Raw genomic sequence first — 26,486 nt, 5'->3', positions numbered from 1 at the left:
GGTCACCTCAGGGAATGTTGTGGTATGTGTGGCTCATTTATTATCTCTGCTATTATTGCCAGATCTGTCACTTAGTAGCAGCTGTAGCCTGGTCTGAGAGTGACAGTTTATATTGTCAAGCTCATGCATAACCACCATCTTTGCTACCATGGGCCCTTTGTTCATGGGTATCTTGGGCAATGAGAAGGGATGGTTAAAGAAAGAGGCTAACTGTTCATAGACTGGGTCATCCCATGTACTTGATTATTAAACTTCTCTGCTACTGAAGTCACTTTTGATATGCATTTATATGAGTCACAGTATCTTCACATTCTTCACCCAACTGCATAGATCTAGTCACATGATTCTTCCCCAGATGTCTTTCTTAGCAATTTTTTATTTATGCTCTTTCCATGTCCTGACAATCATGGTAATCTATTGGCTACAGCTCACAAATCAGCAAACAACATCTGACCATTTTTCTTTCAAACATTGCCCAAAGTTCTGCCCACACTGTGTCTTTCCTTTCCCAGTATCTTTCAGGATTATCCCAGAACAAGGTTTTAATGTTGTAGCTATCCATTTCTGGGTGATGCCTGTATAATGTGCAGAACCATCAATTAATCAGGCCCTGGACTTCTTTTCCCCAGTCATGAAGTTTACCCCTTGAGGCTAGAGATAGAAGGTTGGGAACAGAAGACAGTAACTCAGGAGAAGAAACATTTGAGTAACTTCATGTTACTTGCTTGTGCCTTCAGGACCCACTAAGGCAGGCTCACATATACTACTTCTGTTTGATAATGGATTGCTACTGTGCACATACTATTTTGTGGCCTAGTGGGTCAGATAATACCCAGCTCATGGTAGACAGCTCAGGTTGCATGTTAACTTGGAGGCCCATTGTCAAATGGTCAGTTTTAACTAAGGCCCAAAAGCTGGTGAAAAGCTGGCTGTTTTTCAAAAGGGTAATGTTTGTCTGTATATGATTGTAGAGCTTTGCTCCAAACCCTGAAAAGGTTTCTCCTGTGCCTCACCTCTAGGGGCTTTCCAATGGCTCCAGTCTACTTCTATTACTTCAAGTACTATTAGATCTGTTGGTTCAGATGCTAGAGCAGCCTCACGGGAGCCTGGTTTGTTGAAGAGCCTTTTGTTCCAGACCCCAGTAAAAGCTAGCAGCTTTCTGAGACACTTTTTATATGTACCGGAGTAACACTGAAATGAGGAATGTGCTGTCTCCAGAATCCAAATAGGCCCACTAAAGGTGCCTCCTTCTTGGTGGTGGAAGGGACCAGATACAATAACTTATCATTTATTTTAGAAGGAATATCTCTGCATGTCCCACACCACTGGATTCCTAAGAATTTTACTGAGGTAGAGGGTCCTTAAAGTTTGGTGGATGTGCATATGAGTTAGTGACATGTCCAAAGTGATTGCTATCTTCTGTTCACGTGCTCTAATCGGCATAATCTTACCAGTCTAATAATCTTGTCAGTCTAGTGGACCAATGGGGAATTTTGTGGAAGAGACAGAATATCAAGATACCTTCACACTTACTCATGACATGGGGGACGGGGCGCCGTAGGGTTAATAGATCCTCGAAGCAAAACTGAAGATACACAGCTGGCCTTGCCGACTGAAACATTGCTTCTGGTGGTCTTTATGGACCAACCAATTACCAACAAAGCCATTTGTTAGATCAATATCTGCACCACACGTATTAGAAGGTGTGTTGATCTGTTCAAGTAAGAACATTACAGCTGATGTAGCAGCGCCAATCAGTACTTGATGCATTTTCGCTAGGCACCTGTCATTCTCCACGATCCACCCACTGCCCTCTGCACTGGGCAGACAGGAGAGTAACGTGCTGCACCAAACCTGCATTTTTCAAGTCCTTGACAGTTGCAATAATTTCTTTAGTTCTTCCTGGGATGTGATTGTGTTTGACTCACCCTTTTCCTTGACAGAGGAAGCTTGAATGGCTTCCATTTGGCTTTTTCCAGTGATAATAGCCCTCACGCCATAGGTCAGGGAACCAGTGTGAGAATTCTGCCCACTTCTAAGTGTATCTCTCCCAATTATACATTCTGGAACTGGGGGAATAACTAAAGGGTTAATTTGGGAACCCCTGGACAAACTGAGTTGATCATCCAAAATTCCATTGCCTGACCTTGATATGGCATTTCTAATGCATTCCTTTTTTAAAAATCTCAGATTTGTTTTGTCTTTTGTTAATTATTGTAAAAGTTTTTATTGCATTTTGGACTTCCTAAGAAATGTATGTGAAATATTATATGCAAGAAAAAATTTTAAACATTTTCATATTTGCAGAAATATTACATTGATAAGTACATTTAGAATTTAATTTTAGGTTTTCAACTGAAATGGCAATCATCTTATAAATGGTCTAGTTTTTAATAACTGTATGTTTTATCCTGCTTATATTTTTAGGAGCAGGGTTCTGATAAAACAAGAAAGAAGAAAGCAGAAGGTAAGGACATTTTAACCAGAGTGATATAAGTCCTATAATAGCAAACTTAATATTAAACTTCTGAATCACTTTATTATTAATAAATTTACTTCGTGGCCAGGAATAGTGGCACTCTTCTTTATTTGTAGCCAAGCACAGGAAGATTGGTGCTTGTTCAAGCCTAGCCTGGGCTACATAGTGACTTCCAGTAATCCAGACCTCCACAGCAAGACCCTGTCTCAAAAATGGATTAACTTAAATAAGACTGAAGACAACTTTATTTTCCCCTCTTCCTTGTACACGTCTTTGTTTAACAACATACATTGCTCAAGCAGACACTTAAAACGACCATTATTGACTTGGTAGCTGTAAGACTCATCTGAAATCTAGCCACTTCTCACTACCCTCATTTTTAGCCTTGTAATTCAAGCCACCTGTTATTGTATAGAGTACTATAATGGTCTCATGTCCCAGGTCTGGGTTATTTAATTAGTTTTTCATATATTCATCACCTGAGCCAGGAGATCGGTGAGTTTACTATGAGATTGTCTCTCCTCGTAATATTCAAAGCTATACCCACAAATCCTTGCCAGCACAATTGTCTGTACATGAACTGAACAAGGACAGGAGTATGGATGGAAAAGCCATGAGACTTCAGTCCTACACTAAGAACTCCAAGCAACTGAGGGTCTAACTGAAAATCATCAAGTGAAATAAGCCAGAGCAGGAAAGACAAACACTTTATGTTTTCCTTCATGTATGGAACATAGACTTAACAGTATAAGTACATGGGACAAAATTACATATATGTATATATTATATTATAAATACATGTGACATATCATATAATGTATGTACAGATCTTGAAATAGAAAGGCAGTCAGGAGAAGTGGGGAGATATCCTTAGGGAGCAGGAAAAGGAGGGGGATGGAATCAGAAGGGAGACTCCCTAGGGGGTGGGAAGAGCCAGTCAGAGTGGGGAGTACATGGGGAACTGGTTGTAGAGAGGAGGGGTGAGGGTCAGCAAAAGTTAGAATGAATGAAACAATAAAATCATTACTTTGATAAGTTAAAATACTAATTTAAAAATTTTACAGAGGGCTGGAGATGTGGTTCTGTGTTTCAGAGCAGACTGCCCTTAGAGAGGGCCTGAGTTTGGTCTGAGCATCCATGTCACATGGTTCACAACAGCCTGTAACTCCAGCTGTGGTAGATTCACCAACAGCTGTGCACTCCGAAGGCACACCCACTCACAAATGCACTGACAATCACAAATAAAGTAAATCCTTTTTCAAATGGAAATGTCTTTGGATTTAGTAAATTAAAGATGTAACTTAAAAATGAAGCATAATTATAGTCCAGAAATCCAGAAAGAAAATATAAATTGGACAAATAGTGATACACGTGTATAAGTCTGCTTTATGTAAAGCATTAGATTGCAGGTTAGTTCTCACACGGCTTTTGCTTTCTTTTTAGTTGGTTCTACAATTTTAGTTACTATTATTTGTGTGTGTATGTTTGTATGTGTTCATGTGCATGCACATACATGTGTGAGTAAGGATGCATATGTACCACAGCATGCCTATGGAGGTCAAGTGGCAACTTTCAGGACAAGAATACTTTCTCCTACCAAGGGCTTAGAAATCTGAACTCAGGTCATCAGGTTTGTGTCACTGTGTGGTGTCACTGGTCCCTCTTGAATTTTCAATGGCACTTTGCTATGTCTTTGAGGGGTTTTTTTTTTTTTTTTTTTTTTTTTTTTTTGGTTTTTGTTTTTTAAATAAAGCCCAGTATGTTACTTATTATAGAAAACTTTTTTTGCCTGCCATATTTAAAGTCAAGTTACAAGCTATTGTAGCTGATTTCACTTCCCATGTAAATGAGAATGTTGTGTCCCAAGTGCACAGTGCACTCAGTGCATTCATTGTCAATGGTTTGCCTTGAATTGTATGGTTGTGAAATTAATATTTTCCATTCCTCATCATTCTAGGAATACTTTGAAAGGAATAAGTTAAAATCAAAAATGAAATTACTAAATGTTTTTTCACCTGTCAAGAATCCCTCTGTCAGTTTAGACCTTCTCAATCTGTATATGGTCAATCAGATATCTTCCAAGAAGGAAACATCTGGTAAGTCTTTCAAAAACATTTGTTTTGATCTTGATGTGGTACTTCCTAATAAGGTCTAGCTGTCTAATTGGGTAGAAACTTTAGAACTCAAACATATGGAAAATTCTGTTTTAAGCTTTTGTTGCCTTTTAAAATTATAAGCTTCATAGTATTTGAATTAAGATCTTTTGTTTTTTTTAATCTATTTATTTTATTTTTAGGCTGTGTGCATGTGTGTGCATGTGTGTGCACATGTTATATAAGATTAAGTTGTTTGATATCGTTAATTTATCAGGGAGTTATTTTAATTATATTATTTCTAGGCAAATAGTCACCAAAATTTAGTTTTAGAGAAGAAAATAATAAATGTGTTATTATCTCTTACTACTTGGAAAATTTGTACAGAAGGAATAATTAAAAAGATTTTTATCTTAGTGACCATTCCTGTCTTGCAACGTGAATGTATTATGCACCTCTAGGACATTGGCTGTAAGAGTATAAGAGTCTTCTACTTCAAAATAAAACTTCTTTTGGTTAGAGAGTTTGACTTTTCAACTAAAACAAGTCGTTTTCCCCTTTAGAGTAACTTGGGCTTATTTTACATGTTACAAACAACAAAGCAGTTTGGGGCAGAGAAGTGGCTCAGGGAGAAAGCACGGTGCCTGCTCTCACGGGAGACTCACGCCGGGCTCACAACCGTCTGACTCCCGTTTCAGGGCATCCGACACCCTCTTCTGGACTCTGTAGGCTTCAGGCATAAGCATGGTACTCATGCATGTGTGCAGGCAGACATTCATACACAAAATTAAAATTAATTTTTAAAAAAGACAGTTTCTCAGGGAAAGGTCGAAGTTGGAAAGTATATCAGCATCTTTCTATTTAATTCAGTATTTTTCTCTCCATAAATTATAAGTAGAAATAATTACATTTTAGAAGAGTAACTATATTACACATTGACTTTTTAGTATAAAACATCTTACTTTACTGATATATTTATTTTTTATATAGCTCATCTATCTCTATAGAATTATGGTTGAAGCCCCAATAATGAAAGAAAGATTAGCAATATGAAGGTATTTATTTAATAAGTTTTCTGTAGCCTGAGAGCCTTCATCAGGAAATGAAAGTCTAAAGAAATGGTTAAACCTGTGTCTTTTTAGTGCTAAATGTGAGGAAGCCATGAATATCTGTAGAGACACATGACAGTATCAAAGAGGGTGACTTAAAGGTGGGACTCAAAGGTGACCTCTTCTGGGTCTGTTGATGTCTCCTCTGAGGTCCTGTGGGCTCAGAGTGGATACTGATCAGGGTACATCTTGTACAGAGTCTTAGGTTCAGTTCCAGCACTGCATCAGGGACAAAGACTTTGTCCTTCAGATCCAAGAGGGGCACCTCTCACAGAAGCTTCTGTTGCCTGCTTTATGAACAGGTCACAAAAATGCTTTTAAGTTCTGTGACCTACTGTGAGAAGAAGGAAACATGAGCTTGCCCCTTCCTCTTTCTTCAGCTCCTTAACTGAATGCCAAGCTAGCACATTTGGAATGTATCACGAATTGAATCCCCTTCTTCCTGTGGTCACACTCACTCATTCAACATGTGTTTCCTGAGAACAGCTATAAATACTATGCACACAGGGTGTGAAACAGAAAGCAAGGTTTCACTGCTCATCAATTGGTTGCTGCTAATGGCAGAAGTTCCAAAGACAGGGCAGTAGTGCACAGTGCCTCAGAGATGCCTTGATCCCAGTCAGATCATTTCTCTGCTAAGCTGGGGAACCGCATCTCTCAGATGTTCTTCATCACGAACAGTTAAAATGTGGTCTTAAGAACCAGTAGATTTTATGCTCAGTTCCCAAAGAACACAGGTAATTTCTCTCATTTCAAAGTTTTCAGTTCCACCAGAAGCCGCCTCCGGTACTGCTGAACTGCAGCAGTTAGCCAGCTGCACTGAGTCAGAGGGACAAGTCCGTGACTCATTTATCTCTGCTCAAATGGCACCTCTGCACCAGATGTTTGTCCAAAAAGAGATGGCTGTACAGAAAGAGGGAACATTCCTCCCAAACTCTGTAGGTGGGCTGGGTCCTGAGTAAATAAAACAGCGATCTCACTTGCATAAAAACATATAAACCAACTTCTCTTAGAGCAGTGGTTCTCAGCTTTCTTAATGTTTGTCATGTTTTAGTGACCTGCTCAGCCATGATATTATTTTCATTCCTACTTCATAATTTGTTTTATATTGTTATGAATTGTAATGTAATTATCTGTGTTTTCCAGTGGTCTTAAATGACCCCTGTGAAAGGGTCATTTGATCTCCAAAGGGGTTGGGAACCCCCTGCTCTAAAGTCTGTTGAGGGAGATAATGGTAATCAGGTGTATTAAAGTGTGCAAAGTGGTAAGCTTGGAAAATTATATAGTGCTATGAGAACATATAACAGTATCTGATATAGTTTAGTACTGGAGAAAGAAGAAATTAGTGTGAATTAGATGAGCCCTTTAATTGAGGGCTCAGAAGCAGGAGAAATGTGTTTTTTTAAAAAATTTCATCAATAGTTGTTAGCAGTCTGAGTCTGTAATAGCATATACAGAACGCATCTTAGAATATATATATATATATGTATATATATATATGTATATATATATATATATATATGAAAACTGATGCAGCAAACAATGATTTTAAATCCTCTATTTTAAAATTATTATTTAACATTTTTCATTGTAGACACCATGAAAAGACCAACTCATGTGAATATGAATAGAGATTTGAAAATCCCGCTGAGAAAGCATGATTTAGAACTTCCAATGTCACCTCACTGTGTGCCTTCTAAACTGTGCATCGATGACATGGAGAACAGGTGAGTGTAGCTGGGACAGTGGGTGGCTGGGAAGTTGCGAGTGACATTCCCCTCCAGCTCCAGTTCTCCTGGTTATCGTACAGCTGTGAGGAGGCTCACCATTGCTGTCAGAGCTTTGTGCTTGCTCTGACTTTCTGTTAGAAAATGCCTATCCTAGGTCCACATGCTCTCTTCTAAACTCAGCATTATGGTCCTGGAATAATTTTCCAGAGTGTTCTATATTGAGTGCTCATGTGGGCTTTAAATATGCATAAAATAAATTTGATTTCTGTTTGTAGTTTTTAACTTTAAACGTTTGTTTTCTTTAGTGTACCCTATCAAAGATTCTATGGCAAGGAAGAAACTGGCCCAGTTCAGGTGAGTTTTAAATTGCTTTAACAAGTGTTCCACTCTTAGATGATCTAACTTTTAAAATACTAGGTAAAATTAAATATCTTTTTTTTATAGTTTCTAAATGTATCTTTTCAGTTTTCCAGTGTGAGAAACTTACTCCTAAGAAACGGTCTGTAGCCACCTTGGGTGATATGATGTGATGTGACCATGCTACTTGATCCTTCTTGTTATAGAAGAGTTACAAAGCACAACTCACATAGACATCGCTTTTGTTGTCTGTCTGTCTACCCAACTACCTACCTACTTACCTACCTACCTACACACACACACACACACACACACACACACACACACACACACACACCTGTGTTTGTGAGTGTCCATGGGGTGGAGGAGGTAGATGCATATGTGCTCATGTACAGAGAGGTCAGAGGTCACTCACTCTCCAACTTGAATTTTGAGACAGGGTCTCTCTCTGCACCCAGAGCTAGTTGATTTAGTCACATTGACTGACCAGCAGTTCTAACCAGCGAGTTCCAAAAATCAGCCTGTTTCTCCTTCCTCCTCATCACTGGGATTGCAAATGTGCACTGACATACCTCGCTCCTTTATGTAGGTGTGGGAGAGTCAGACTTGGTCCTCATGCTTGCATAACAAGGAGTTTATTGACAGACCATCTTCACAGCTCCCACTGATGGAGCCTTTTTCTGTTCACACGATCACTGAGCAGTTCATCTTTTCAAATGGAATGAAAAGATTATTGATATCAAATGGTAGGAACTCATATTTATCACAAGATGATTTTCAAAGTTTAACAGTTATTTTTGCAAATAAAATATAATGAATTAGAAAATTCACAGGTTTATAAAGTTTGAAATTCTAGTGAATGTACAATGCCATATTAATTATTCTTACGTATGATTGGATCATCAGGCTTAAGTTAGATCAGAACGGCAGTGGGAGCTGATGGAAATAACAAAATCCCATTTACATCCTGTCATCTGTTTTCTACGGTTTTATGCCATTAGAATAAAATGTGACATCCAGAAAGGACCTTTAGGAAGAAGACTGCATGGAAAAGCAGAGGGAAGGAGTTCTTAAGCAAAAACTCAGTCGATAAACTGAGGACCTCAGTGGCCCCATGGATTGTTAGTGGTTTGCCCTTCCTCAGGACTTCCTCTTTAGTAACCACACTCTTTCCTATTCATTTTAGTTGTATTATGTTGACTTCTAGTTTCTGTACTTTTAGTGATCTTAATTTTTCTTTTCCTATAGTCATCACAGGACATGAACTCATACAGAATGTTCAACGAGACAGAAAACTGCAGTTATAATCTATCATCTTTTCCAGAGGAGATAACCCCTAACAGACACATTCTCAGCCACTATTCCTCCCCAAGAATAATTCCAAGTCCTCAGCAATTTGCATGTGAGAAATCCCACAGTGGGCAGGTACTCTGGAACCATTGCTTCTCTCATGTCATGTTTTCATGATGGCTCCTCCTCATTAATCATGTTAACATGCTGGCCACATACGAAGGGTAATATTTCATCTCATGCTCCAAGTTCTCTGTACTTCAGATGATTAGGAATCTAGTAATTGAAGCATTCTTTTAAAAATTTAGAAGTAATTTTCTTAAGCCATGACAGGAGGGGTTGATAAAGATATCCCAGTTAGAAATGAGTTTTCCTAAGTCCCACACTCTCTTCACATTTTCCATTAGTGAATGGGTATTAGTTCCCATCTTCTACATAAGAAAGCCTTCTCTCATGATGGCTGAATTAGACACTGGAGGAATAGCAGAATATCATCACAAATCATTTTGTTGCTATGTTTCTTTAGCAGAAGAGTAGTATTTGATTTTCCCCTTAGCTGGTGGCCTGTCTAGTCACAGCATCTTGGCCACCCAAGCGGTTTCAGGTGTTGGGTTCTATCTCATGGAGTGGGCCATGAATCTAGTCAGATACTGGTTGTCTTCTTCCACAAACAAAGATAATCCAGACCTTAGTGTCAGCTGTCCTTGCTTCTTTGTGTTTCTGTACATGGCCAACAGACTTGTTCTCTCTCTGTGTCAGAGATTGTAAGTGAAATATGCTCCAAGAACTAATTATTGCTCCTGGATAGTTTGAGCCAGTATAAGAAGCTACATTTATGTGTTCTTCCGTGTTAACAAATGAACTCTCACTTGGTTTTCTTCCTGTGTGGTGTATTATTATTTTATTATTCTATATTATTAATACACAATAATGGGCTTTGTTATAACATTTCATATGTGTACATACACCCACCCCTCTGCTAACTCTCTTCCCAACCAGACTCATCTGGTTTTCATAACAGTTTTCATGTGCGAGCCCATGTTTATTGAATGATACTGAGATCAAGGAAGTAAAGTAGGACCCCGTTTGCGTTTGAAATGGAAGTTGGTGATCCACACCAGTTCTGTGGGATATGCTGATTTCCTGCTAGAAATAGAACTTCAATCATCCAAGATACTGGTGCACCAAGTGGCTTTGTTTTGTTTTATAGACTTTTTAAATTCAAAAGATGATCATGTTAGTATAATATAAACGTTGTCATTTTAGTAATTTAGCAATTATTTAAATATTGATATTGATCGATTGTTAGAAGAGTATTTATTTGGTTTTCAATAAGGATTAAAATTACTTTCTTTTAGACAGAGCAAAATGTTTTTAGTATAGAGATCGCTCACCTATGTGCTACTCTTAGTAAACAATTTAAATTGTAAATATGTTGAATTTTTTGGTCATTTTCCCCCCTTTTTCCAGTTCAATAATGGAAAATTTCATGAGTCCTTATTTTCCAACTTAAATGAACATCAAAATGTTTTCAGTCCATCTCAGAAAACAGCGGAGTTTGGAGTGTCTTACGAGAGAACACACAGGTAGGTAGGGGTAGAAGGAGAGATGAAGGGAGCTGGACTCCAAGCCGCTAGTGTGATTTTAAAGGGGCAGGAATCTAATGTGAGTAATATTCTAGAAACATGCCGTAATGAAACACATCCTTAGTTTCAACATACCCTTTAAACACTAGCACACCATGCACACTCGAGGACTTCTGGGTGTTAGTTTAGTACATGAGTGTTGTGTGGTCACATCAGGCTCAGCCTCTCCGCTGCCACTCAGGGCAGCCCACACCCTCCCCAGCGTTTAGTCACCATTATTCTACAGTTTAGTGTTACAGCATCTGCATACGAGAAAGAGTATTTATCCCTGTTCTATGTCTGTCAGTTAATATAACGTTCTCTAGTTTTAACCATTTTGATATAACCAACTGGATTCCATTGTTTTGTGTGTGTGTGTGTGTGTGTGTGTGTGTGTGTGCACGCCAAATACAACTCTCTAAATATCTCCTGCGTTTTTAAACCATTCACCTGGTGATGGGCATACAGACCAGTTCTGTGTCTTAGCTGTTGTGAACGGTGCTCTAATGTGTTTGGCTCTGCAGTTACACGGCTGGCACACCAACTTCATTTCCTTTGGAGAGATACTCAGGAGAGGGCGAGTTAGACCATCAGCTGCTCGTTCGGGTTCTAGGGCCCTTCATTGCTTTCCTTTACAGTGGTGGTCCTGGTTTCAGTTTACATCTCCGCAGAACACGAGCAAGAATTCCTGTTCAGTCCTGGTCAGCACTATCCACTTATCTGTTGTTGTTTGTAGTTTCTTCTCTGAAAGTAGCCACTGAGGCAGGCACAGGGTGCACCGCATTATAGCCTCACGCTGCACACCCCAATGGCTAATCACGCCGAGTATTTGTTCTCAGACTTTACTCCTGTCTCTGTGTTTCAATTTAAATCATTTGCTCATTAATGCAGTTTTAAATTCTCTTTCCGTCTGGTGTATATGGGTGTTGTGCCTGCAGGTATGTCTGTGCCTGGACCCAAGGAGAAGAGATGCTTGGATTCTCTGGGGCTAGATAGTGGTGAGCATCATGTAAGGCTAAAACAAGCACAGGCCTCTGGGAGAGCAGCCGATGTCTTAACTGCTGAGCTATCTTTCCAACCCAGTTTTTCTCATTTTAAAATTTGATTATTTGGACTTGGAAGAGATTAATAATGGGAAAATATACATTGTCTCCCGATTCTCCGGATTGTTTAGTCTCTACAAACCACTTGCTGATATTTACTTTGCTTCCTGTGCCTTTGTGGCAATATCCAGAAAAAACATTGCCAATATTTTGGAGTATTCCACTGCCATGATTTTTGCTCCACAGTGAACTGAGTCTTGTAGAAAGTGAGAAACAGAAGCAAAGCTTTTGTCCTCTGCACGTGGGTATCCATGTTCTCAGAGATGCTTGCTGAGGAGACGCCTGAAGTTAGAGATGGTTACACTTCTGTGATTTTTAATTTTCCTTCGTTTTACTTACTGTATTATAGATCTCTTGGTGGCGATTCTGTCTTATACTTGTTTTACTGATCCCTGTTATAATGCTGAAAATCAGCTGTAAAATACTACTTCCTTATATAGTGTGCTTTATATGTTATGACACGTTCTCTGGTTATTTTCTCATTTACAGTGATGGAATTTTTTTTCTGGCTTTAGTGGTGCATGTTATTACGTTGGGTTGTGTCTTTGAGTATAAAATACTAATTAGATGTTTGTTGAGAAATCAAAAGGAATCTGTGAACATTTATGAATAAAACCACAGATTTCTGTTTAATTATAAACAGTTCTTTCTCTAGCCCAACCTAGTTTCTCTCTCTATCCCATGACCTAGTTCTTAAAACATAGTATTTCTATTTAAATATTAAGAAAGTTGACCATCAAATTAGAAATCAAGATTTTCAGGCTGAAGAATGGCTCAGCACTTGAGGGCACATACCGCTTTGCAGGAGATCCTGGTTTGCTTCCCAGTACCCACATCAGGCAACTAAAACCCACCTGTGACTTCAGACAAGGGACTTGACACTGTTGGGCTCTGTGGACACCCACACTCAGCTGCGCATGTCACCCACATATGTGTACATAGATACACATAACTAAAAGGAAAATGGAAATTTAAAAAAATCTTGTGTTGCTTTCAAAAGATTCTTTATATTTCCAGTCCCTGAAATAGTCCAATCTCAAGTGAGCATAGACATTAGCAGTAAAACAAAAGGTATTTTTGTTGTTAATATTTCTGTCAGCCTTGATTCTTACGCACAGTGAGACCTAACCCAGAGTTGCCATTTTTTCAAAGAGAGAGAACAAACGGATAAGCTACCCAGTTCACCTAATTAGTTTTCATCTGGGTTACCTTATATTTCTAATAAATATTTACTTCTTTGTTTTCCTTCATGGAGAACTTTGTTTCAATTATTAAATTAGAAAATACCTTTGATAATGTTTTTATAACTCCTTAAAACTGTTTGTACATAGAGCTCCCCCACCCCCAGTCTTCACACTTTCTGTTGTCTAAACAGCAGTGGCCCACAGGGCTACACTAGGTCATCTGTAGACTGTATGCAGAAGACAGACTACTGGGTGTTATTCTTTGTTTGTTTATGTAACTAACTAAAACTGTGCACTAAATTTCTCCTTGAAATACAGAACCATGTATAAATTATTTTTATGCCTATTTTTAGAAGAATATATTAGATACATTTTTATCCAGGGCAATATTATTTGCTTTTAAAAAATTATTTAATCTTTTTCATAGTACAGATTTTATCCCCCTTCCAGTCCATCCTCTGACTGTTCCACATTCCATACCTCCTCCTCCATCTCCACAAGATGTCTCCATCCTTCCGCCCTACCCCAGCAGACATCCCTACTCTTTGGGGCCCCAAGACTCTTAAGGGTTAGGTGCGTCTTCTCCAACTGAACCCAGACCCGGCAGTCCTCTGCTGTATATGTGTTGAGGGCTTCAAATCAGCTGGTGTGTGCTGCCTGATGGGTAGCCCGGTGTCTGAGAAATCTCAGGGTGGTCCAGGTTAGTTGAGAATACTGGTCCTCCTACAGGGCCACCCTCCTCCTCAGCTTCTTCCAGCTTTTCCCTAATTCAACCACAGGGGTCAGCAGCTTCTGTTCATTGGTTGAGTACAGACATCTGCCTCTGACTCTTTCAGCTGCTTGTCAGGTCTTTCAGAGGGCAGCCACGATAGGTCCCTTTTGGTGAGCACTCCATAGTCTCAGTAATGGAGTCAGGCCTTGGGGCCTCCCCTTGAGCGGGGTCCCAATTTAGGCCTGTTGCTGGACCTCCCTTTCCTTAGGCTCTTCAGTTCTTTCAGACAGGAATAAGTATGGGTCAGAGTTTTGACTTTGGCACAGTAACCCCTGTCTTTCTGCTGGCCCTTGGGGCTTCGGTCCTTTCCCCACATCCAGTACCTGATCATGTTCCCCTCCCCCTCCTGCCCTCTTTCCCTCCCAGGTGCTCCTCCCTCACCCTTCTCTGTTTGCTTTCTTCTCCCTCCCACGTGGGACTGAGGCATCCTCACTTGGGCTCTTCTGCTTGTTAACTGTTTTTGAGTTCTGTGGATTGTGTCCAGGGTATTATGTACATTTTGGGCTAATATCTAATTATTAGTGAGTACATACCTTGCATGTCCTTTTGTGTCTGAGTTACCTCACTCAGGACGATACTTTCTAGATCCATCCTTTTGCCTGCAAAGCTCAGTATGTCCTTGTTCTTAACAGCTGAGTAGTATTCCATTGTGTAAATGAACCACATCTTCTGTATTTATTCTTCTGTTGTGGGACATCTGGGCTGTTTCCAGCTTCTGGCTGCCATAAACAAGGCTGCTATAGTGGAAATATTAAATTTAAAATGCAATTTAGGAAAATGCTTGTCATTCGTCAATAGGTTCTCCAAAGTTTTAAATTTAAGTTAGTATCTGTAAATGTAAACATCTGCTAAATATGTTTTTATGTATTCCAAAGTTCAGAAAATGGTGATTTCCTTACTAAAAGATCTGTGATTTTGGGCGAAGATTGCGGAAGCCTGTTTGAAAGAAGACAGCCAGACTTTGCTATGGGAAAATCACCAGTGCCACAGATTTGTGTCAATAATGGAAAAGAATTCTCTAATTTTCTTGAAGATGTGATCCACCCAGCTCAGAGACATCTACCAGACAATCATAACTCTTTTGTTAGACATAATATGATCAGTTTGTTAAGCAGAGATCAGCCTGGGAGAAGGGCAACCTTTAACGAGCGTGGTTATGATGGCTGGAAGGATACCCATGTCGTGTCTTCTGATGACAGCCATTCCCCTGGTGGGTTCACTCACAGGACTTTGACAGTTCCACAGGCAGCCTTTTCGAATCTTCCTTTTAATACGAGTTACAGAGAAACATGTCAGTCAGACAGGCCCTGCCAGGAGGACAGTAGCAATGAGTTCAGAAGGTCTTTGGACGAAGATTGTTACCCAGTCGGCTGTGGAAGAAAAGGTTGGTGTTGTACGTTCATTTTTTTCTCTGTACAAACATACATTACCTTGTTTCATCTGTGTAAGCACATCCACATGTAGTTGGCTCTCCATATCCAAATACTCTATGTCTTCAGATTCAGCTAACTATATAGACTAAAACTGTGAAAGACGTCTTTACTAAACACATACAGACCTTTTTCTGACCATTATTCTCTAAGCAGTAGACTGTAGCTACTCAGTAAGATCCCGAGTTTAATCCTGAAACCTGTGGTGGAAGGTGAGAACCAGCTCCTTGATGTTTTCCTCTGACCTTCACCCGCATGCACTGACATGTGAGCACACACACACACACACACACACACACACACACACACACACACACACACAGATGAGTGTTTATTAAGGAACACTCACACTGTACCATGTATTCTAAGTCTATTGGAGGTAATATAAAGAATATGAGATTATATACATTATATGAATAGATTGAGCCATTTTATGAAGGCACTAGTGTATATTAGTGGATTTTGGTGTTTGTAGAGAAATGGGTAGAGGGGAAGGTTTTGGAACCAATTCCTATTGGATACCACAGTGGACAGAACATTAATTTATATAATGTGCTTAGTTAGAGGTACCTAAAGCCACAATTAGTGTGTTTTACTGCATTACACAATGGGCCACAAATTTCCCTCCATGTATTTTTTTTTAATATGCTTTGAGTTAAAAATTAAAATAGATGATATTAAATTTAATTCACTATATGCTTATATATTTGAAGGACAAATGAAAAGTAATAGCCAATTGAAAGCACTGCAGAGAAATGTCCAGGAATACCCAGTGTACACTACGTAAGTCTATACTTAAATGTAGGAAGTGTAAATTAAGATCTAGTGTAATACATGTGTTCAAATTAACAGAATGCAGTAATATTTTTGTTGGTGGCTGAGCAGAGTGGTCTCAAAGGAGCCTTACCGTTTCTTTACAATGAGTACTAGCCACACGTTAAACACACAGCATTCATATTTTCCAGCCCCCAAATACCTTCTTATTTGACCATTTGCTGTTGAATATCCACCACATTTAGTCCAACTATCAATTTACCAGTGAACAGAAATAGAAGTATCATATGTATAGAATGCTGTTGGCACAAACAGTAGATTGTCTCGCTTTGTAGTCCCTGCAGGAACATTGCTAGAGTCAGGGAGAGTGAGAATCTCATGAGGTGGTATAAGCAAGAATGTCCCCCGTCTGTGGCAGGCAGTGTGTGTCCCACATCCCCCACCTGCTGGCACTCAGCCCCCAGACTCCCTGTGTGACAGACAGTGTGGTGAGGGCTGTATCCCCAGATCTCATCACTGTTATGGGTTTGTTACATGAAAGCAACTATGTGTCACCAGGTTTAGCTTCTTACTGCTGCTGGTGTCAAAAGGATTTTGTGCCTTAGATTTTTAATTGGATCCGTTATTTCTTTAACATGGTTTGTTCCTTGGAGTTCTGAGGTTGCCTTGCTGGCTTTTCTAGCAATTATCAACAGTTACAGACCATGGAAGGAAGTGTGACTTTAGCTTTTAGTTACTGAATAGTTAGTTCTGTTTTCTTAATCATACTTTAGCCAGATCCTGATTATTTGAAATTTATTAATTGAAATTTTTATTGTAATAGTAATGCCTTATGGAAATCTTTAAGGTATTTATTGATAAAAAGAATTCATACATATCATTTTATAGGGTTGGCATTTATTGAAAAATGAAATTACTTGTTCTTCAGTCATGTGGAAGTTTATGAGCAAAAAATTCTCTTTGGCCTTGAGTTTTAAATTCAGCTTTCCAAATTGTCTCAGGATGCATGGCACTGTTTCAAGAGAATGAAAAAAAGAGAGAGAAAGAAAGATAGAAAGGAAAGAAAAAGAAAACGAGAAAGAACCTCCTTCTCAATTTTGAGTGTGGCTCTAAATTATCTGGAGTGAATATGTCGTGGTATAGGTGTTTCAGGGCTGTGGGTTTGACTCGGTGTGATTTGGCACCAGGCACCAGGACCTGTGTTTGATCCCAGCAGTGTGTAAAGCACTAGTTGCATTGGTGCACAGCAGTAATCCCAGCAGTGGAATAGGAGAGAGCAGGAGGTTCCTCGGGTCCTGCTGCCAGCCAGCCTTTCCTACTGACCAAACCCCAGGACCCCACGAGAGACCTCAAGAAACATGAGCAACACCTGAGGTTGAACTCCGGCAGCCGCATGTGTACATACACACACATATGTACATGCATAGAAAAATACATATGCTTAGTCCACACATTAAAATAAATGGTCCGTTTGACATAATACTTTTCATTTTCAATGCATATTTTTATAAAGCTTTTTATAGAATTAGGATCTGAGACCTGGTTTTGAAACAATAATTTAGACTAATAACTGTCAGAGAAAATATGTTTTAATACTTGTTTTTAATAATTCCTAGGGCTGATATTTCTCTGAAAGAATTCCATCGTGAACAGTCATGTGATTTTGACCAGACTGAGGTAAGCCTCATTGTCACACTGTCTTTTCCATTAACTCAGTTTGCGATGCCATTATTTTAGCATTTAGTTTACCTTGACTTAAGATTAGCTTTTATTTACAAGTACATTCATATTCTCTTAAACTAAAAAAGTCATGGACTAAAAAATATGATATTATTTATGTGAGACAAAGTAATCTAGACACATTTAAAAATAGTTGCTCGTGCATTGTAAGATTTTGTTGAAAAAAATGCTTTTGGTTTCATAACTCTCTTGGAGAGAGTACAACTTAGTTGGGAAGTGAACCACTCTTATTTAATGTGTTGTAATTCGTCCTTAATAAGTGTGCTGGCTAGTTTTGTAGCGATTTGACACAGGCCAGAGTCATCTGACAGGAGGGAAACTCAATTGAGAAAATGCTCCCATGAGATCCAACTGTAGGACATTTTCTTAATCAGTGATTGACCGGGAGGTCCCAGCCCATTGTGGGTGGGGGCACCACTGCACCGGTGGTCCTGGGTTCTATACAAAAGCAGGCTGAGCAAGCCATGGGGGAGCAAGCTAGCAAGCAGCATCCCTCCATGGCCTCTGCATTAGCTCCTGCCTCCAAGTTCCTGCCCTGTGTGAGTTCCTGTCCTGACTTCATTTGATTATGAACAATGATAAAGGGCCCCACAGACATCAGTAAAGACATAGTACTCATAGCTTCTCATCATAGCTTATAAAGATTCAGAGCAGAACAACAAAATAACCTAGTTGTTTAATCTCAATAGCTTCCTAGAAATTAAGAAATACCCTGGTTTTAAAAAAATGAGAAAGGAAACAAAAATCATTAATTACATAAAAAATAGTGAACTTACAACAAATTGTGTGTTCTGTAGGTGACTTACAATTCTAATCTTTGACTATATTTTTAAAAGAAGTGCTAACTAATATCCATCCTAAAAAACAAAACCAAACAAACAAAGCCAGAAGAAGTATTGCAGACTAAATTCTCAAGCACTTTAGCATCTTGCATTTTTAAAAACTATATGCACCACGTCGAAGCAAAGCCTTTTCTTCTGTGAATATTGTTTTTCCTAGCAGATGTTTACTCTGTTCTTTATGTTTCTAAGCCAATTGGAATTTAAACTTAGTTGGGAAGGTTTTTCTTTGAGAAATCGCCTTTGCAGAATGAAAGTGATACTAAGTCGAAGTGTATAAACTGTAGACAAAACCAAACACTATTGTCAGTGCTTCCCGCTTTCACAGTTTGTATTCTTTTCTCTAGATGCCAGTGGGAAGAAGAGGAACATGTCCTTTCAAAGGGAGGCGAATGTCTACGGAGAAAGTCTGTGAGTGTAACTATGTGTTACGTTTATTATTTTAGAAAAGAAGAAAAAGTAGAAATCAAATTTTAAATGTTTTGAAGATTTCATAGATATTCTAAAACAGACTTCAGTAACTAATTCATTAAACTTTCCTTTTTTCTTTCATAAAATAGTCAACAATGAACATATATAATGTAAATGTACAATTTCAGTTTTTTACTTAACTGTAGTTTTGAGATGAACTATCCTTTAGGAAACGTGCCCTGTTGCATTCTCCACTATGGTCCCTAGATGTCACTGTTGCCCATTTTTCTCATTTTCTCTTTTCAGCAGATAGTACATTTTGAGGTTTATCCATCCAGTTTGTTATTTGTGGCTTTCAGGAATTGGTTATTTTTCTGCCATCCAGCATTCTCTGCACTCACTTGCTCTGTTTGATTCCTGCATCTTCTGCCGCTGGGTTCTTGCGGTGTCAATACTGTGTCCCTGTCTATTCTGACCATTCTTTACATGTCTGGAACATGCATATAAAGTTCTTCTTGGGTATATTTCTAGGAATAGAACCCCCCTTTCACATGGTGTACATTTATTACCTTTTAAGGCAATGCCAAATTATTTCCCAGAACCTAAGTATCTAATTTAGCCTTCCATGGGCAGTAGGAGTCCCACATTTATCTGCACTGTGTCAATCTGTTAACATTTATTTAAACCTAACCCATGGTAGTATTAATTCTTTGCTTCTTTAGTTACTAATTAGGTTAATTGGTCAGCAGAGTTTCATGTTTTGCCCAGTTTACCTTTTGTTTTGTTTTTGGAGACAGGATCTCGCTGTGGTCCATGCTCAGTCTCCCTGCCTCAGCCTCTCAGCTTGTCTTCACTTGGCTCTTTAGGGGAAGTTGGCTTTAGTCACAGATACAGAATCTGTTCCAGTGTCAGCTTGTATAAAATCCCTTTCCTGAAATCCAAGGACAGACACCATAGAATAGTATGCATAGAAAACTTAATTTACAGTGTTTTGGAGGTAAGAGGTTGTTTTTAAGAGGAAATAATGGGAAAAGGAAAAACCAAAAGAGTAGAGTAAGAATGAGAAGGCTAATGTAAGGGTAAAATATGTCACCATGTTGAAAAACAGCCGGAGCAGCCTTCCCTGGAGACAGGGAGATGCAAATTAAAACACAACCAAGAACAATTAAGGCACAAACGTAAGTACTAGAAGATGAAATTTAAGACATGCCATGGACCTGCATGGCTTCAGGGATTGACGTGGCCGGGACAATGAGAGTGAAGGAATGATGGCACACGCCGGAGAGCTGGGAGTGCACGCATTGAGCACTCTGATTGAGTGCACACCAGCAGTAACCTGCACAGTCAGCATGGGTCTGACATACATCTGAATCAGGGAGGAAGGCTTTGTGTGCAGCTGAACAAGGAGGCAGGGTGGTCCCATCTCAGTATAAGGTGTCTGTGGGGAACAGTCTCAGGTTCTGAACACCCAGAGGAAGAGGCTGCGGTCACCATGTTCCTTAGACATGGTCACTCTCTATGTTCCTTATAGATGGTCAGTACTGCGCCCAGACCGGGGCATGTTTGTCATTCTCATTGGAGGCCCTGGAGTCCTTGACAGGGCTGTGCTCAGGCCAGCCACACCCACCTCTCAGGACTTCATACATTCCTTACACATTCATTCAGGGACTTTTTTTTAATGTGCCAGAAAATAATAATTAAGCAGAAACCCAGTTGGTATTTCTTCCCAGTTGCCATTATCTGGCTTCTCTGGTTCTTCCCATCAAGTGGGAGGGAGGGCTGCTTGTCTTACTAATCCACAAAAGTCAAGTGTGTCCTTTGAGGATTTCTGGGACTGAGGTCACCTCCTGTCAGAATCCCCTGGGCTGTATCTCCTGTCTGCAAACATGACCTTGTCTCTGGTGTTTTAAGCACCGTTACACAAATGTAACTGTGTGATTCGGGATCTGAGCAGGTGTGGAAGGCCTGCCAGCCTGTTTGCCTGTGCCATAGCCATTGGAATAGTGCACCAAGGTCCTTATCCTTCCCACGATTCTGTGTAGTTTGGCTGGGCAGCCTGGATGGCTGAGTGTGAACGCGGCTGACTAGCATCGTCTCTGCCCCTAGTGAGGATCCCTTAGCTTTAAGTTCAGGTGCCACACTTGTGCTCCTGTGTCTGTCACCTGCCTGATCTCGAATGCTGTATGGTGCACCCCTCTCTCCCCTTTCCATGATCTGAGCCACCTGTAATTCTTTCAGAGTGGGTGAGAGCACAGGTATAGCCGAATCTGGCTTGGATTGAGTCCATGACCGTCATGGTGGAGAGGGTCACAGTGGGCAGTCAATTACGGCACTGGTGCAGGAATTGAAAGTGTAGGCAAAGAGAGAAAGAGAGAGGACTAAGCTTCTCAGTCCTTAAGGCCTCCCCACAGTGCACACCTCCTTTTGCAAAGCCACCCTTTCTGTCCTAGTTGCTATTCTATTGCTGTGAAGAGACACCATGGCCAAGGAAGCTCATAAAAGAAAGTGTTTCAATTGGGGCAGGCTTACAGTTTCAGGGGTTTAGTGGGTGATCATCACAGCGGGAAGCATGGTGGCACGCAGGGATGGTGTTGGGGCAGGAGCTGAGAGCTTTCCTGATCCACACCCGGAAGACAGACAGAGCCTGGGCCTTTGCAGTCTCAAAGTAACACCCCTTCTCCAACAAGATCACACCTCCCAACCCTTCCTAAACAGAGTCTAACTAGGAACTTAACATTCATGTCGACAATCCTACGGAGTCCCTTTACCCACCGCACTCTTTCTCCATCTCAAGATAATGAACACTTGGAGGCTGTGTCCATAACCATAGACACGGCCTTAGTGACTTCTTTGGTTGCCCAGGAGTTTCTGTTGTCACAGCCTTTCACATACTGTTTGTCACTGGTAAGATGCTTCTTCCCTGCTGGTGTCTGGGGTTACAGCACCTGTGCTCTTGCTGAACCGTATGAAGAGGAAGTGGCCTTAGATTATACTGTTATTAGTTATATCAAACCCCTACTTTTCTTCAGTTTTCTTTTCTATCAAAAATAACTGCCCTATGCAAGTATAACTTTTTAAAATTAATTTTTAAATGAATTTTGTTCATGTGTACACAGGTATTAGACTACAACTATGTTCTCTCCCTTACAGGTAATGGAGGTCAGTTTCTGTTCCAGAGAGCATCCGTCCTGACACAGGACCTCAGTAGCTAGCATCCATTGTTAATCTCAGTAAAGGAGGGCTATTGCTTCCTTATGCATCCCTTCTTACCTTTTCCTTTCTTCTTGCTTTTCTGGTTAAAAGCCCATTTCCATAGACAAAGGCACAAGGCAATGGAAGCCGCTGTTGCTTTGCAGTGTTTGGTAGAAAGCCGAGACACGTCCCAAGAGCCGTTCCTAACTGTGCTCGGAATTGGAAAGTAACTGGCTAAGCAGATAACGACAGGCTGAGAGGCACTGAGATGTCTGTTCACAGACAAGCGGCTATCTGATGCCTCCAGCTTCATAAGCTTGGTTCTTCCAGGGTCACACTTTAAGATATTTGTTCTTGAAAGTGTCTCATATATTGAAAAGCCAATCCTATTTTCTCTGTTCTTGTTTTATGTCATTGTAATTTATTTACTCGCATAAAACTTTTAACGGTAAAACACCTATTTATCCTGCTAGAAAAAACGAGGTGTTAACATCCAACATTTAAGTAAGCTTGGCACATTTTAAATGCTGGCTGTTCAGGTAGATGCCTTTACTGTGCTAGAGTGTGTGTGGTGCCAGCCTTCATGAACGGAACCTTTATTTCAGACCTGGAGTCTTCGCAGAGCAGCCAGTCCGCCAGCTACTCCCCACGGCCAACCGAGAGCACGTTCAGCTCCAGCTCTGACCTGGTGAGGCACTCCTTTGGGGCTTATCGATGTATGCTATATTAATTTCACATCATTTCTGTAAGGAAAAGTCACTGAAAGGAAGAGTCACAGGGTACCAATGTTGTGAAAGGATGACGATCTGAGTCACGGCACCAATGTTAGGGGAAGGATGAAGAGAGTGGGGGGCATATGGCCCATGGAGGTGCAGGGAGGCATGAGGGCAAGGAAGATGCCTCTGGGGGGTCCATGTTGGGAATCCCTTCCCTGAGGGACCAGCCATACAACAGTATAGTACAGAATAGAGTTTATTCAGGTCATGGGAGAGTTGAGAGGGTGGCAGAGGCAGAGAGAGAGAAAGTAGAGGAGTAGAGGCAGGCCATGAGCACGTGGGAGAGAGGGGGGAAGGGAAGGGAAGAGGAGGGGTAGGATTGGGAGAGCAAGGCTGCAAGAGTAAGAGAGGCCAAGAGAGAGGAGGGGTCAAGCAGCTCCTTTATAGTGTCAGGTCACTGGGGCGGAGCATACCTGGCCACTGCTGGGTAATTGAGGGGTGGGGTATACCTGGCTGTTGCTAGGTAACTGAGGGGTGGGGTTTACAGAATCCCAACAATTTCTGTCTCTTTTTTACTTTAGAAGGAGTTGAGCCAACAGTAAAAATAAAAATCACACCAACAAAATTGATTTTCAAAGTTAAAAATCGTAACAAATTTTAAAATGTAATGTTAGAAAAATGTCAACAAAAAAGTAAAATAAACTATTGGATCAAGTATTAGTAATTTCCATTTACAAAATAAATAAATTTTTACAAAAGCTGATCAAGATAAATAATATACACATACTTGTGTATATATACTCTGAATGGAAAATGTCACACCCCTGATAAACCACGATTGAATGAAAATCTCCTCCCTTCACCCTGTCCCCTCATTTCTCCTGCCTCTGGCCTCTGGTGTGTCATCCGGACTGGTGAGTACACCCGTGACTTCTGCATTGCCAGACTGACCTGGAGTCTCTCCTGCTTTGCTCAGTAGCATTACAAAAGCGGCTTAGAAGGCAGTGGCTGTTTGGCTTAAATGTCCTTATCCTAGTTGATCTCTGAAGTGAGGATAGGCACTCAAACAGGAACCGTGGAGGAGTACTGATGTTTGCTCTGTGTGGCCTGCTCAGCCTGCTTTCTTATACAACCCGGGACCTCTGCCCAGGGGTGGCCCCACCCACTGTGTGATGCTCCTCCCACCTGCCAGCCACATCTGTCATTAATCAAGAAAAAACACTGTAGAATTGCCTACAAGCAATCTGATGGAGACGTTCTCTTAATTCATATTTTCTCTTCCCAGATGACTTGAGTTTGTGTCAAGTTAACTAAGTAACCAACATTTTCAGTCTCCAGTTATAAGGACTCCTACTGGACAATGTAATGACTGGGGTTTCTATAGGACTTCAGCTAGCCCATCTAAAGCTACAGAGGTACTACACATCTTAGAGATCGCAGCTGTGAAACACATGGCTGTACCTCTGATCTTTAAGTGTTCCATTGGACATTTCTTTCATAGTTAAGAGACTCTCTACCCTTTCGTATTTCAAACTGCTTTCTCTTTTAAGCCTTTTGGTATTTCCCATATCTATAGACACCTTTCCAATATGCCCAAGTGTTCATTTCAGAAGCCTGGATTCACTTCACCTGATCAATTGCAAATTTTCCTACTTCTCAACCTTCCCCACTAAGCTCCTCCACCTTGGTGTTTCCACCAGATTGATCTCGAAGGGTTAAGCTGGCTTTTCAAAGGATCTTAGTATTTTGTTTTTGCTGTAACTTCCCCTCTGAGTAGCAAAGATCAGGCCTTCCCGAGAATAGCGGTTCAGTCATGTTCCTCCCATTTCCTAGGTTCCTGCTGTACAAACCCATCTAAATGTCCTACGGCATCTCCCGGCTGTGAAAACTGCCTTTGGATGGCACTTGAGATTCTCCCTTCCCCGCCCTGACCTACACTCACTAGTTTGCCAGGTTGTTCTCGGCTTTGGTTTTGTGAGACCCTAATTCCTGAGCACACGGAGTCCTGTTGGTACACTCCTTTCCTACGGCCGCAGATGGCAGCACACCGCCTGCTTCTTGGCCGTTCCGCACTGAGGGCCTTAGTCCGTGCCTGTACACACCCCGCTTCCGCAGGCTCGGCTGTGTTTAATTTGCAGTGAGTTCTTCGGTGGCTCTCCAGTCTAAGTGACCCTTCACATGTTCGCCAAGTGCTTCATGCTTATTCTTCATAGTCTTCCTTCATCTTTTCAGGTGTGTGATTATGTGGTGCATTTCACTTGTGTCTCTGTGAGCAAGCCTGAGAGTGCATGCGGCAGCGGTGTCCCACCCCGTGAGCGCAGACATCACTTCTGCTGAGTGAATGACGCACAGGACCTTCTCTCTCCACTTTGTCCTCAGCCATCGCAGTGCATTTCCTGGGCTACTCCTGCCCAGCGCCAGTCGGCTAACATCTAGATTTTGTTCTAGTTTTCCATCATTCCAACTTTGTCTCTCTACTTTCTAGCTTGAATAGTCAATATGTATTTTATTTTTTCTTCATCACAGGAGCGATTAAAATTCTAGCTTTGTACATTTTTGTCAGACACTCTTCTACGGAACTACAAACCACTTTAATTACAATACCCATACAGTAGTTTCTTTCTTTCAAAAATTACTTGTAAAGTTGAGAAATGGAAGTCAACAAAGTCCGTTCCTTTACACTATAGTTGCAGTGTCTATTGTAACACCTACTTTCCAGTTAATTGACGCCCTCATTTTCTCCTTGAGGTACTGTGTCCTTTGTGGGATGGGTACAATGACAGTTATATAACTGAAATATTTCACTCGAGGAGACTGTGAGTGGACAAGGTTACACTTCTCCACAGCGCCCTGGCAGCACGTGACTTCTGCACCCCTTCAATAGTTGAAGAGCGTCCTGGGGTAGTGAAGGCTGGGGTCAGTCTGAGAAGAGGCCACGGTGGCTCTTCTCCTTGGCATCCCTCTTGCACTGACTCTCAATATTGTTGCTGTGTAAAACCCCGCAGCATTCTGGGAGCCGTGGGAGAGCCCTGACTAATCTTTGATGTTATGTCGGCTTTGATTTGTAACCTGTCAGGCTCCCTTCGGTTTCCAAAAGTTTCCTAGACTGAATGAAAAGACTGACTTGTTACAATAGATTTTTAAAATGTCTTTTAGATATCTGAAGATGAAGATCAGATACAGCAGCAAATCGAAGATTCAAACAAGAAAGCCACAGAAACAGCTGATCACTGTGGTCTAGAAAAGATGGAAGATCATCTAGGTGACATAGCTGTGAAGGACAGTGACAAAGTTCATACACAGAATCATGAATTTCACCAGTCCTCAGAGAACAATAATGCTGATACATTCCCAGAGTCTCAGTGCAACTCAGAGCACACATCAGAAAACAAAAGCACTGATGACTGTGTGCTTCCGGCTGGGAGATGTGAGGTAGGGGTACAGACAGAGGAAGCGCCCTTTGTGGGGAACACAGTGGATGTTGCTGTCCAGTGCACCATCATTGCGTGGTGCTCATGTAAGAGTAGTCGCAGCATTGATACAGAGGACCAGTCCTCCTGCTCTGAGGCTGGCAGCTGTACTGAAGATAGGATGGCAGATACCACCGGAGGGCAGGAAAGGTCTACAAATGACTCACTCTGA

General features: G+C 40.8%; 1 protein-coding gene across 1 annotated transcript; it reads left to right on the top strand.

Moving 5' to 3' along the window:
* Positions 1 to 2,431: 2,431 nt before the first annotated feature.
* Positions 2,432 to 26,486, top strand: REDIC1 (regulator of DNA class I crossover intermediates 1; the record flags this gene model as incomplete). The annotated part of the gene is made up of 10 exons (XM_080939723.1): positions 2,432 to 2,467; positions 4,437 to 4,575; positions 7,276 to 7,408; positions 7,717 to 7,765; positions 10,529 to 10,644; positions 11,208 to 11,384; positions 17,563 to 17,623; positions 18,873 to 18,936; positions 22,734 to 22,816; positions 26,001 to 26,486. The coding sequence occupies exons 2-10, from the start codon at positions 4,470 to 4,472 to the stop codon at positions 26,484 to 26,486; spliced, it is 1,275 nt and encodes a 424-aa protein (XP_080795849.1). The 5' UTR covers positions 2,432 to 2,467; positions 4,437 to 4,469.

The sequence above is a fragment of the Micromys minutus genome (assembly GCF_963924665.1).
Source record: "Micromys minutus genome assembly, chromosome: 27".
NCBI classification, from domain to species: domain Eukaryota; kingdom Metazoa; phylum Chordata; class Mammalia; order Rodentia; family Muridae; genus Micromys; species Micromys minutus.
This window is presented reverse-complemented; position numbering and strand designations above follow the sequence as displayed.